The 14,311-nt window shown below is 46.9% G+C and overlaps 1 protein-coding gene across 6 annotated transcripts in view; it reads left to right on the forward strand.

Moving 5' to 3' along the window:
- Positions 1-6,927, forward strand: part of CRTC1 (CREB regulated transcription coactivator 1) — a 46,339-nt gene extending 39,412 nt beyond the window's left edge. For 4 of the 6 annotated variants that reach the window (XM_055804793.1, XM_055804795.1, XM_055804792.1 and 1 more), the window contains 3 exons: positions 3,346-3,432; positions 4,260-4,440; positions 5,206-6,927. In XM_055804793.1, the coding sequence (XP_055660768.1) occupies positions 3,346-3,432; positions 4,260-4,440; positions 5,206-5,417 (480 nt within the window). In that variant the 3' untranslated portion in view covers positions 5,418-6,927. The remainder of the gene's footprint in view (positions 1-3,345; positions 3,433-4,259; positions 4,441-5,205) is intronic. The other 2 variants (XM_055804796.1, XM_055804797.1) reach the window with 2 other exon arrangements.
- Positions 6,928-14,311: the final 7,384 nt, after the last annotated feature.

Consider the following 14,311-nt stretch of genomic DNA (forward strand, 5'->3'; position numbering starts at 1 on the left):
GTTCTGATTTTTATCACATACGGTTCATTCACCAGAAGTTATTTTTCATCTTTCCACATCTCCAAATCTATTTGCTCTTCTGTTTTGGATGTGTGTTTGTTATATGAAGGTCTTCCTGTTCAAACACGAATTGAAAAGCTCTGCTTGTAGTTCTCAGCTTTGTGTTTGCATGGCTTTTCATTGACAGTGGCTTGTTTATTACTACTTTGCTTTTCTCCTCTAACACCTGGCATACTGTTCCAATTAGATAGAAATCTGTTTTTTTTAGTAGACTGGCTCTATACTGGATAATATGGTATGTATTTTTAGATTAATAATTTAAGCCAGGGGTTTTGTGGTTTGGGTTTGGTTTTTTTCTTGCAGTCACCACATCATTAACCCAAGAAGATGTACTGTTGACAAAACAGACCTCATCTCGCGTTTCTGGAGGAGATGGTGTTAGCAAGATGTTTTTCACAGAGTTGTCGATAAATTATTCTAGGGCTCTGAAGTGTTGAAGTAATGACATTTCCAGTTGATTTCCTTTGGGAGTTTCAGTGCTTACAGATGTAATAGCCGGTATACTTCAGAGCTGAGGGATAAATATGGGCTTGTATGTTTTGTTAGGAGTTACTAGCCTAGACTTGCACAAATAGATTTTGGTCTCCTGTTTATTATATTTCATGTTTTCCACACTTTTTAGGATGGGAACAGTGCTTAGTGGCATGCAAAGGTTTTAGGTTTTGCCCTAGTTCTGAAAAGCTCCTCCGTGAATGAAATGTCAGAAGTTAAAGGAAGAAAAATACCTTGATCCTCGTTGGAGCTCTCAAATAGTGATTGTGTTTCTAGTGTTGGTCCGAACTGGCTTTGATTCATGTTGAGGATGTGACATCCCGAAGCGCAGATTTTTCATTAGAAATTGTTATAAAACATCACACAGCTCCGAAGCCGTGCCTTGTCGCTTAAAATAGGAACAATTTTCCTGTGATAAGAGTTAAGCCTGGCTGGTCCTGATCGGCTTGCTTGAGTCAGCTCTCACTTCTGACTCTGTTTTCTTTGTTTTTAGAAGAAAGTGTCACATGTAGCAGGTCGAGTAATGCCGAGTTTGAGTAGTTGTTCAACGTGTGACTGGTCAGCAAGCAAGATAACAGTGATTTAAAGAAGAGTGAAAAGTGTGGTGTTTTTTTATTTATTTAAGTAGTGCTTTGCCTTTTCCCTGATGAGGCATGAAGCGGCTCTTGCCTGTGATGTTTGATGACTTCCTTGTAACCTGGTCTCATGTGAGGGATAGAGCAGCGACAATAGTTTTGAGGACCAGATGATAAATCCGAAGACCTGTTCCAATTATAATCGTTTTCAGTTTTTCCCTGCCTCTAAGGAGGGCATCAAGTAGGGTGTTAAGCTGCAAAGATGCCATTATTGTTCTGTGGTTGTAGCTGTGACAGATCATAAATGCGCAGGCAAGTGAATCAAAAATCTTAATCTTTTGCCCATAAATCCCTCTTCTTGGCTCAGGCTCTACTTAGTCTTAAGGATGAGCTTCATTTAGTCAAACCATTGCTTACGGAGAAGTTACCGTGTGACCTCTGATGAAGATCTGGAGGCAGCTGTCTGCTCCTGTTTCTGCCTCTGCCAGTGTCTTGCTCTCCCACAGCGCGGTGGTGGTCCGTCAGGCTTGTGTTTCCAGCGTTCTGACGTTACCCAGCAGCGCTGCTCCGCAGCAAATTTCTCCCTTCCTCAAGGGCACTCAAATGGTACCTGCAGCCTCGCCTGCAGCCGGTGGAAAGTGCTTCGCGGCGGTGCTCAGAGCAGTTCTTGGATCAGGCAGGATCTGCTCAGCGAGGAGTTTTGTAGCACGCGCAGCGTGTGCTGACCTTTCAGCCACCTTCCCCCATGGGGTCTCGTTCTCGAGCTGTGAATTCCTCCCTTTGAATGCCACATTTATCCCAAAGCATCCATATAACGTGATAGCCGAGGATTCTGGCTGAAGGTGGGAAGGTTTTTGTTTGCTTTAAAAAGAGTATATTGTTGCTTCTTTCCTGGTAGTCCCCTCTCCTGGAAGTTGTGGGCAATTTAGTTTTTCTTTTATACGAGACTTCCCTTCTTTTCCTTGCATGCCACCTGCAAATAAGCTGCGCTGAGATATGCTGCTGATGCAGGAGGGAGAATGTTTAAAATGGGATGTTTGCTGAAATGTGGATGTTCACTGTTGTGGACATCGTCTGCTGGTTTTTTGTGTATCTTAATCTCTGGCTGCGTTTAGTGCTTTTAAGTGGTGGCTCGTATAATTCTGTTCTGATATTTCCTAGGCTTTTGTTGAATTTCATGTGCTGCTTAGGTTTTTAAGGAGAAAAATTGTAGCCTTCCTCTTTTAACGTGTAGATAAAGCAGCTGGAAAACGCTGTGCAAGTTTTTTAAGACTGATACAAACTCTCCGTGCAAGTTGTCTTTTAGAGACACCATCTGTTACAGCTGCTGTCTTTGTCAGTGGATGTTTTTTCAGCTGGAATATCAGGATTTGTGACAGTTTAAAATAAGAGGTGATCTCTCTGTGATTTCTGTTATATCTGGCAATTCTTTGGGACAATATTGAATAGTATTACAACTTCAACATCAAATTCTCGGTCACCTTTAGAATAATTGATAGAGAATAACTGATAAATGCTTGTTGTGCCAAAGGGGACAGTAAAATAGCAAGGCTGAGGGATGCCTCCTGAGATTCTTGCCTTCAAACTGCTGATAACATGCTTTCCCAGGCTTTCTCGTTAACTTTTCTGATCCGCAGCAAAAAGAGAAATGACTTTACACTGTCAGTTTGGCATGTTGTTGTCTCAGTGAACTGGCTGTGCCGTGAACACGAGGTTGCAGAGGCAGTGAGCTAGTCGCTACCTGCGTGCTGGTGAGCAGCTTTGCATTGCATTTTGTTTTTAACGTGCAGTTTACTTCTGTGTGGGGTTTGTCTTTCACACACCCCCTCAAAAAAAAAACCAACCTTCACAAAAAAGCTGAAGTTGCAGCTTGATTGTGGTTTTTTCTTTGATTTATTTCTTGTGTTACCTAGCGCACTCGTCTGTTTTCATAAATCAGAAGTTTTCTGTGTTGTATGTTCTCCGTGAGGAAGTTTGTTTGGTTTACTTGACTGTATTTTTGTGCTTACCAAAAGGCAGCGTAACATGGAAGGATTTGCGTGTTGCAGGGAAATACCGAATGTTTGATGAATTTGCTGATGGTTAGTGGTTGTTAATAATAAAGGGCACTGCTAACTAACATTGAGAAGAATCAGTTGGAAGGCTCGAGTCACTCGCACACCGTGGGTACGTCTGTTTGTGAGATTTTTGCACCATAAAGACTCTGTTTTGTTTTCAGCATTCTTCCATTCTGGGGAGTGTATTTGGTGACTCCTATTATGATCAGCAGATGACAGCTAGGCAGGCTAATGCCCTATCCCATCAGGTGAGCAAATTCATCTCAGATTTTCAGCTATATTTCGGCCACTTTCAGCTTAAAATAAATACAGATCAACTTTTGATTATTTTATGTGAGATCACATTTTGTCCATATAGTTTTACTTCTGTTATTTTTAGTTTGCAATACTCTGGGATTGCTTTTCTTCTGCCTTCCCCCCCCTCCTCCCCTGCCTTCCCCCTTGTCCCTCCGCCATTGCAGCAGATGTTTTTAAAGGTGTTCTGCCAAGTTTATTGGATTAAAAATAATGAAAATAAATTTTAAAACCCCCACGTTTCTGGCCGTAGTTGCATTTGGGAAGGATTTGCTTGTAGGTGGTAACAATATTTACTCCTGAATTTGGCAAACAGCTCGTGCACGGTACCAAAACGCAGCGAGCAGACCCATGTGCCTTCGTTAGTTTGGCCAGGCAGCGCAGTGATTCATTCAGCTATGAAATACACGCCGCTAGCGGGAAAACCCGAGATGGCTTCTGAGAGGCAGTGCTTGATGGGCAGATACCTGAGTTAGTAGCATGAATTACGTTTGGTTTTTTTTTTTTTATTTTGTTCTAAAGCTACCTTTTCTTTTGTTGTTATGGTATCAAAAGCAACACTTTTATTTTTGCATCCACCCTCATTCCCCTGCACTCTGGATTTGGCAGAAAACTATTCTGGAAAGTTAAGTGAAAATAGACCGTATTTTGACCAACGAAACCTAAAGATGAATTTGTTTGCCTGTCTCGATATTGCTTCCCGTACTTGAGCTTTGTAAGTTGTTTTGCTGTTCTTTCCTGATGGTTAGAAGTAATAATTCCTTTGTGCCTTGGTCTTCAGCTTGAACAGTTTAATATGATAGAAAACGCCATTAGTTCCAACAGCCTGTACAGCCCTTGTTCCACCCTTAACTACTCCCAGGCAGCCATGATGGGACTTACCGGCAGTCATGGCAGCTTGCAGGACTCGCAGCAGCTGAATTACTCCAGCCATGGAAACATCCCCAACATCATTCTTACAGGTAAGAATCAGAGCCTGAACCGGCAACCAGACCATGTCGGTGTTTCTTTGTTGTGCAGTGGCTCGCTTCGAGCCGAGAAAGGAAGAGGGTGTCATTGCATGTGAAGGTTTTGTTTCACCTTGGGCGAACGCTGTTACCGGTGTGATGTGTTTCCCGAGTGCCAGCGAGCCCGATGGCTCTTGTTTAATCCCAGCAAACTGGTAGAGCTGCAGTGGCAGCGCTGATTGTCTTACAGACTTCCCCTGCCTCTGAATTTACAGGATCCTCCGCCACAGCAAAGGAGAAGCTGCAAAAGCCAAACTTCTTCCTCTGCTGCTCTGGTCGGGCTTGCCAACAAAGGGCTTTTTGGTGTCACATATGGTGGCGAATCTGGCCACAGTGGGATGTTTGGAAACAATTTCTGCGCAGGCCACTGAGAAAACCATCATTCAGTCCGTATTTCAGCCAAGAACTCTTGCTGATTAGAATGATGCAAATGAAGGTTATTCCTCCTAAAGCCAGAGGAGAGAAAAGAGACTCGAGTGATGCCACTTTGTGGCCCCCAAATGTACATATATGATTTTTGCTTTTTGTTAGGCCGTTACAATGGCTTTGAGATGCGCTGACAAATCTGTAATTCCTCCGGCTGGAAACGAGGATAGATGTTGCTCCCCTTAGTTCGATAAATCGTTCCAGAATTTTTGCAAGCTGTTTTATCCCCTGACTGCCTGGCGAGTGTGTATTTGCTAAGCCCTGCCAACACCTTTCTCTTCCTCTTCCCTGCAGTGACAGGAGAATCTCCTCCCAGCTTATCAAAAGAACTGACCAGCTCTTTGGCAGGAGTGGGAGACGTCAGCTTTGATACGGATTCCCAGTTCCCTCTGGATGAACTCAAAATTGACCCTTTAACCTTGGATGGACTGCACATGCTGAATGACCCAGACATGGTCCTCACCGACCCCGCCACAGAGGACACGTTCAGGATGGACCGGCTGTGAAGTGCGGACGCCAGGAGCGTGGGAATGACGCTTGTTCCTGGAGCCCAGCCGAACTAGAGAGTCCAGTGGGTCAGTCGTGTCAGAACAGGAGCTGCCGAGAGCAGTAGCTCTGTCCTGTACAACATGTACAATGAGTAAAGCTTGTCGTTCTAAGCTTGCAGCGCTGCAGACCCCTACTCCCTGTCGCGCCGTATTTCACCCCTTATCCGCTCATTGCCATTAATGAGTAAGGAGTTTCCATCAGCCTTTTCCTCTCCAGAGCCCCCCCCTTTCCCCCCACCAAGGCTCCAGCGTTAAGTTGTCAGTTTATCCTTTTGCACTAGAAAAGGGGTGGTTTTGGGCAGGCGAGGAAGGTTCAGAGCCAAGGGCAAAGAGATTCTGTCGAACGAACCACGCCGGTGGCTGCTGTTGGAGATGGGGAGGGGGACGCGCCGACGGCACCCCCCCCTCCCTCCCCCCGATTCGAAAGCAAATCTCTGCATTGGCACCTCTGGGAGGGGCTGGGGGAGCTTCGGCGGTTTTGACTCTGCTTTGTGACACCTGCTTCGTAGAGTAAAACGCTGCTTCTTCCCTTCTCGCTGCGCCATGTTTGTTTGCAGGTTTGTCTCCTTGACTGTTGTCCTGCACCCGCTGCCTCTTCTCGTGCCCCGAGCAAACTCGCCCGCTTGGCAAAGCGGCAAAGCAGCCTGGCAGCCCGATGGCCTTTGTAGCCGGCCAGTCATGAAAGGCGACTGTAAACACTAGTTTCAAAGCTTTTTTTTTTTTTTTTAAATATATATGTAATATATATATTTATATATATGTATACATATATATAGCATTTCTGAGCACACAAAAAAGTACTATAATTCATTACTTGATTAGCACGGAGGAAGGATCGGAACATTTTAAAGCAGCTAGAAGAATATAGGAGACTAATGTGCAGAGCATATTTCTAATTTTACTTTGTGAGAGATTCCTGGGCAACAGGAAGGGCATTTCTATAGCAATGCCTGGCTCAAGTCACGATGACTATTTTTTATTTTTTATTCTTATTCATTACTTATTCTGTTACCATTATTTATGATCTTTTTGGTTTTTTATTTAAGTATTTGGATATTAGGAAAGTAGCTAAACTACATACAGCCAATTGAAGCACTCTACATAATACTTGTACAGTACATTTTTTTGTGTTTTTATTCCAGAAATATATTATATATATTATATATATAGGTATTTTTAACTAACTGGAATTTTAAACAGATGTTGAGCAGAAGGAAGCCTAAGGCAAGTCTAGATGTTTTCCTTTTATATAGTCAAAATAGGGTGGCAGGAACTTAGATATTCCTTCTTTCACCCTGGGGAAAAAATAGCTTGCTCCACAGCAAACAGTACTGTATCCTCGAACAGGTTGAGATTCTGTTAAATTTATAATAGACTATTTCTGTTAGTCCTTGTTAATATTCTGTGCTGCGGTATAACGGACCGGTGAACAACACTTTATCAATGGAAGATTAAAAACAAAACAAAACACCCCAAACCCACAAAACCCAAACCATCCATTGACTCCAAATTGGTGGTTTCACTTAAATGTCATGGCTGAATTGATAACGATTCCCAGTGAACTGATAATGATTCCCAGATCTCTGCGCTTGGGGCTCTCATCACATTTGACAACACAATTAAAGATTTATCGAGAGCCCACCAGGCTTACAGCAGTTGCTAAAAGGTTGTCTTTGTTACACTGGAATCTGCACAGTAACAGAATAAGTCCAGGACCCTTCTCTTCAGTAGAAGTTACAAATTAACATTATTTTTAGGCTTAAATTAAAAATTACGTTGGGCCTAACACCCCAAACGTGAGGTGATCGAACACCTGCTAGAGGAAGGCATTTCCACACAGCAGGGGTTGAACATCCCCATCTATTTTTGTTAAATACGGCCTGGATAAAAGAGCCATTCTAGTCTTCATTTCAAGACGAGTTGCGTTTTGTTGGTCCCCCCCCTCTGGCATGGTAGTTCCACATCTGCTCTCTCCGCTTGGTCTGCATCAGCTGGATTTGCTTTTTCATATAAAAACCTGTCCGTTCTCTCTCAGCTCTCATGACTTTCAAGCAAAAAAAACCAACAAAAAACCACAAAAAAACAAAAAACCAAACCCAACCAACCCCAAACCAAACCACCCTCAGCACTTCCACCCGCGCCCTTCCCCTGGCGGCAGCTTTGCCTTGCTGTTCCCCGCTAACGAAGGTCTGCGGAGGAGCTGGGCTGCTCTTAATGAGTTATACTAGGTTTCTGTGTGCTTCCAGAAATCCGTGGGACGCTGTCCTGAGATTCGGGCAAACACTGCTGAGCAGAGTCGTTGTTGGGATCTCTCTAATCTGGGTGCGTGTTTGCTCACGTTTGTGCCATTAGTTGACCATTTGCACTAAAAACGTTTTGTTTTTGTTTTTGTTTTTTTTCTTTTTGATCTCTTGGCTTAACGTGTGTCTTTTCTTTTCGTGGTCCTCCCCATGCGATTGAAAGTTTATCCCGCATCTTCGTTGAAATTTGGGTTGTTTGGGCAGGATTTAAGCCCAGTAGTACTGGTTAACTCCTGGTGTCTGCTTGTTTCGGATCGCTTAATGCTTTTTCAGTTGAAGAAGGCAGAAGGGAGAGGTAGCTCGGACCAGGAGGATACACCGGGAGAACCGGAGTCCTTCGGGCATGGGTGGCTCCGAGTCCTTCGCTTTGGACAGCCGAAGGTGCAGTGCGAGTTCAATCCGCTTCTTGCAGTTTGCGTAGTTCCTGGATGGGATTTCTGTCTGTATCGCGCTCTCGTTCAAATGACTCTCATGCATGTACATTCTCGTTTGTGATCTATTTTTTTAAAACCAGAGTCACTTCGGAATGAAGCGGCCAAGCAGGAGATGTGATGCCTCACTGGAGACTTTTACAGGGAGCTGTTGCTAAATGCTACCTTCTAATTTTTTTTAAACGACATGTGTATATAAGAGATCTTGTTTATTAGACTTGTAAGTAGACATTTAAAATGGCCTTAATTTAAAAATAACACGTCTGGATGCAACTGTCAAAATTAGGGACCATCTAGTGGAGAGAAATCCAGGTTTTGTTCCTTTCCTGTGGGGCGAACGGTGAAGGGTGCTCTGGGAGTGGGAAGGCGCGAGCCGGAGTCATCCCGGGAAGCAGGTGACGGTTGTGTGGGACAAGATGCGCTTCACCCCCTGCGCCCAGGAGTGGGCAGGGAGAAGCTGCTTTGGGTACCGACCCTTTGAGAACCGGAGCAGTTATGGCAACAGCGCTTGCGTTTTGCTTCCCTGGCTTCCCGACAGTGTCGTGTGGGAGCTGCGCTTCGAGAGAGACGTTTCTCCCCCTCTCCCCATCAAGCTGATGGTTTCATAACGCGTGTTTGCGCGAGGCTGATGCGGAAGCAAAACCAGGCGCTGGGGTTGTCGGAGGTGAACGGGGAGCGGGTGCCCTGGTATTTTCAGAACCCGTAATTGTGATTTGGTTTGAAAATGTAGTAGTGCCGTTTTCATGGGAAACGGCGCGTGAAGGGGTGAGAGCTGTTGGGAGCGGCTGGCCCTCCCCATCCAGGGACGGATGAGTGGAAAGAAAAACGATCACTTAGCAAAAAAAAAAAAAAAAAAAAAAGAAAAAAAAAAGAAAAAAAAAGTAGTATTATTTATAACTTTTTGAGTTAAATGATATTGAAACTGTCTGGTGTCTCAAAGGGTTACTGTCCAAACATACCTGCTGAGTGAACCCTACCCCCTCCCTACAACGTGTGTTTTTATATCTCTCTCTCTCTCTATATATATATATATATAAAATTTCCCAAGCTAGACTGTTGCATTTGCCAATACAATGGGGAAATAATAGGAATAAACCTTCGGTGTATAAAATACTGTGACTTTCAACAGAAAACCCCCGAAGTCCAGCTGTCGGTGGCAGTGCGGGTGGGTGGGAGGGGGGAGGCTCTCGGTGTACATAGCTTCCTGCATCCCCCCCCCCCCAGCCGCCCCGAATGAATCTGCACAGGCCGGGGTCGGTCCCTCCCGACCCTCTCGGCTCACTACTGCTTCTGCATGGCAGTGACCACTCACCCAGCGATCTCTAACTGTGCAAAATCTTCCCTGTATAGAGAACCTGTCATTATTTTTTTTTTTAAAAAAAGGAAAAAAAAAAGAGGGGAAAAGGTTTCCAGAAAGAGGCTGCGAATTAATTTCAGAAATTGTCAATTATTTGTACGTTGTTATACCTTACTTTGAATTTAATTCATTTAAAAAAAAAAAAAAAAAAAAAAGTGTGCCTGAGACCCTCGGCACGAACCCAGAACGCTTACAGACGAACCTGCAGCTCAGAGAACAATCTGCCCTCTGCGTTTGCATAAAAGCAGCATCCGATCACTTACGGAATCATTTAAACTCCCCTCAGAAATAAGGTCTTGACTGCGCTTGCTTGTAAAAGCTTGGATTTCTGTAGAAACAATAATTAAGGCTCGAGATCTTGTCCCTTAATGAGCATGGTACTCCCCCTGGAAACCCCCTCTGTACAAGAAGGAAGAGGAAAAGCCCCCTCATCATCCCGTAGGTTACAATGTACGCTGTGCTTTCAGGAGGAAAAAAAAAAAAAAAAAAAAAAAGCAGAAAAAAAAAAAGGCGTTTATTCCTCTGAAAAATGGAACCCCCGTCACTGTGATGGCAATGTGAAAGCGCAGGTAGCGTTTGTTACGTGTGTCTGTTCTTTTTAAAAAAGAAAAAAGAAAAAAAAAATACAAATTTGTAGTGTTCCTGTTCTTTGTATTTTTAGTTGCATATTATTTATACTGCGCAGTGTAGGCATGGATTGCATGTCAGTTTTCTATGCGGGCACCATGATGACATTATAACTGTGTATTATAAATCATTTTTACCTTTTTAAACAGAATCATTGTGTGGAATTTCTATACTGCAAAACAAAAACACTACATTACGTACTATATTCATTTGTGTTATTTATTTTATTATTTTGTGGGGGGGGGGGAGGGGGGTGGTTTTAACTGTGGTGTATATTGCCTTATGTGGGCTTGACGAATTTTATCAAAATAAAGGCCTAAAGGGGTAAAATAACGTTTACTGTTTTCTTCGGTAAGTTGACTCGGGGAGGCAGCTGTGGAAAACCACGCGGTGGAGCGCAGGAAGGGAAGGGGATCGGTAGCGCAGAGGGACGGTGCGGAAGGAGCGCGCAGCTGAGTGCCGTGTTAACCGCAAGCGGGGAGGAGTGCGCGGCTGAGGGGGGATTCGGGTCTTCGTGCCACTTGGACGTCGGTAATCGCGTCGCAAGGATGAGGAGCCTTGTCAGGCCCGGCCACGTCTCTCCTACGGGTGCCAGTGTCTGAAGGGGCCGTGGCACGGCCGTCCTGGGGACCAGCCCTGAAAACCACCTCCCACGCCCTCGCCCCAAAGGATTTCACGCTCCCAGCGCCACTTGGAGCGGGGCAGCGCAGGCGCTTCGGGGAAGATCCCGATGCTCGTTCTCTGTCGCAGGTTCCCCGCTTCTGCGAGGCGAAGGGTCTGAGTGCGGTGGCTGTCTGAGGGTCACAGGTAACGAGACCAGAGAGAAGAGGGCAGGTGCCTGTACCCCGTGTTCCGCGGTGCTGGCGGCGGGGCCCTTGGTGGCCGCTGGGTCCTGGCGCGGGAGGTGCCGTCGTGCCAGCGCTTGGCAGCTGCTTCTCCCCGCTCGGGTTCTGGCCCCGCCGTCTCAGAACCAGCTGAACCTGTTGCTGCTTTAAGGTTGCACGTGTCGTCTCGTAACTAAATAGTAGGCAAGGAAAGGCCTAAATAGCGTTGGGTTTGGTTTATCTCAGTTCTTTTTACTTTCAATTTTGCTGTTGAGTAGCTACAGGAGAATAAAAGTAAACGCTACGTGTTGAATTTTTGATGTAGGTTTTCTGCTTGCTGGAGAATCCCAGCGATCTCATGTTCGTGTTTGCCACTGTGTACGAAGGTCCTGTTTTGTTGTGGTTTAATTTAGTAATTGGCTCAGCTTTAAGGCGACATAATTTGGGGCAGAAAACCCACGTGGAAAGTAGCACTTGTTTTTTGGAGAGACAGAGGGAGAAATGCTCATGGTTCCTGACCTGTCTCCGGCTGTTTGCTGTCATGACAGACCTGCTGGCCCTCAGGAGCTGGTTACTGGTGTCGGTTTGGCTGTTGGAAGCGGGTCGCTTTGAGTTTATCCAGCTGCTTTTCCCTGTTTCCGAAGAGCAGCCGGGTAGGGGAGCACTGGGACCGCTGGCGGTCGGCACAGCGAGGCTTTACAGCGGCCCTTGCGCTGGAGGGACGGGCCCTGGAGACACGGTCGCACCCTGAAGCTTTCCCACTGTCCCCCTGTCCTGCTCTCCCGTTATCCCGTTATCCTGCTGTCCCGCTGCGAGGCACCTGCGGAACCTGCTGCTGCAGCGCTGGGAACAAAGCAAACACCTCGGGAATCGCTGCCTCTGGCGTCAGCAGCAGCTGCTGGGGACCTGTCACTGCGCGCTCTCTGCGCGCTCGCTGCGCTTCCTGACACGTGCCACCTGCCACAGGGATTTCTGTCCCCACTGGCGCGTACGCGAGACTCTGCTTTCCCAGTGGCAGCATTCAGATGTTTTCTCACAACGTGACAATCAGATGGGAATGGAGGTGACAGTTTAGATGATTTTACTCTTTAATTTTGCCTGCCCTCAGCCTATACCGGCTCCCAGACGCTGCTACTTTTTTTTTTTTTTTTTTCAAATGTGCAAACAGTATTTCCCCTTGGTGGCGGTTGATGCGTTCAGGCAAAAGGGATAAACCCCTCGGTGAAAAAATGAACCATAGTGGTGGTGGGAGCTGCCTGCGGGACAGCGCCACGTTGGGGGTAAATCACCTTTTGCCATCTTTCTCGGTTTTGGGAAGCTGGGATCTGCCATGTGAAAGCGGTTTGTTGTGGAGCATGGACACGTTGACTTTTGTTGCTGGTTCTAGTCTCATTTTATTGCGCTCAAAACTCAAAAAAATCATTTGAGCTGTCGGTCTGTGCCCTGGGAATGTTAATTACCTGTTTCCGAAAGCTGACACTTCGGTCCGTGCGCGGAAGGGATGGTGTTTCCCGAGCTGGTGGAGGGATTCCTCCTCTTCAATAAATGAGTGTCTGTAACGGCAGTCGCTTTCCGTGCCAGTGTGGGCTGGAGCCAAGGGTGCTTTTGTCGCAGGAGGTGACCTGGGCTACTTCTGGAGGAGTTCGCCGGTGCCGCTGTGGCAGAAACCTCCTAGGTGGGAACTTAATCCGGGTTTATTGCGGGGAACCCGGGCAGACGTGCCCTGGCTCTGAGCAAGCAGCTGTGTTTGTGTCAGCCTGGCTTTTGTCGGTCTTAAAATTGTCAGGTTTTTAGTGTCTGTCGGATCGAGGTTTTGTTTTATAGTGTTTTTCTTCATGTTGCATGGTGGATGAGGCAGGATGAGCTGGGCTTTGCGGCGCTGGGACCTGCTGACGGGTGACGGTGGCAGTTGTGTGGCAGTCGACGTGTTTGCTCAATGTTTTCAAAACCCTGAGAGGCTGAGGGGACGCACGCAGTTAACTCCGCTCTCACCTTGCTTTCGCCTCCCAGCTTACCCGAGCCGTTAGAGAATCCTTCGATAAATAAATGGGGATGAGCAGAGCTGGGAGGGCGCCGGGGGCGCTCGGCACGTGGGTGGAGAGGCCGCGTCTGCTCCCGGCTCTTGTCTTGGAATATCCGTTCTTTGAGCAGAAGCTGTTCAAGCCTCGTGACCCCAGTTAACGAACAGGGAGGGCATCGCTCGGCTTTGAAAGCATCTTGAAAAAGGAGACAAGACCAAAACGGTTGGTGCTTCTGCTGGAGAAACGCAGCTCTCGGGGGCGGAGGTGTTGTGGAGGCTCCTGAGTCCGTTCTGGCCCCGCTCTTGTCGGTGGCAGAAGCCCAACTGCTCCAGGCACTGGCACCGGGGTTTTGCCGGAGCAGAACCGTTGGCTTGATGTTCTCTGGGGCCAGTATTTGCCGCTGCGGCGGGTGGTGCTGCCTCCGGGGCCAGGGCAGGAGGGGATCGATCCGTTTGTGTCACCGTGAGGCCGCTGCTCTCGGAGCTGGGGGACGGCGCACACGTCACATACAGATTTCCCCGGCTATCGGCTCCGGTTCAAACTTTCGGTATCGAATAGAGCTACAGCCTCGTGCGGATAAAGCTTTGCAAGGTGTCAAGGGCGCCCTGTTCTGCAAGTGAAATGAAAGGGTTTTTTTTTAATTGCGGTTGAGATTTTTTTAACGAGGGAAAATGCAGGGAAATGTGTGTTCTGCCCCTGGGAACGTTACTCTCCACCACATGCAACTTGAGCTACATCTTTAAAGATGAGTCCGAGACCTGTGCAGATTCATCCACCCTTCAGTTCTTCCCTTAATGTGCAATAGAAGGGGGGGGCTTCCCCCTCAATACATGTAAATTTGTCACGACTGAGTAACGGCGAAGGGGAGCCTCGGGTAAGGCTTCGGCTGGTGGGCAGAGGTTTCTATTTGTAACAAATCTCGACGAAGCTGTGGAAGTAGGGCAGGGGCTGCGGCGGAGGCAGTCGGAGCAGGGGTCGTGTAGAGCGAAGGACAAAGCGAGGTGACAGAGCGCTGTCGGCTCTGGGGAGGCGCCAGCTCTCAGCGCGCTGCGTCGCCCTCCGCCTTTGGAACTGCTCCGTCTGTACGGGGGGGTGTAACGTTCGTTTGTACGTGTGCTACGGGTTGTTCGATCCGACCTTTTTATACCGTGGTTTAGGAAAAAAAGGGAGGAAAGGTCTCCGGTTATAAATTAAGAGCTGGTTTCTGGAACTGGAGTCGTGGAGTTGTCGGAATTTCCTTCAGCAATTTTACAGGCTTCAACTTGCTCGTAGCAATTGAGTTGAATTATACC

The sequence above is a fragment of the Falco peregrinus genome, chromosome 5, assembly GCF_023634155.1.
Source record: "Falco peregrinus isolate bFalPer1 chromosome 5, bFalPer1.pri, whole genome shotgun sequence".
In the NCBI taxonomy this organism is placed as follows: Eukaryota; Metazoa; Chordata; class Aves; order Falconiformes; family Falconidae; genus Falco; species Falco peregrinus.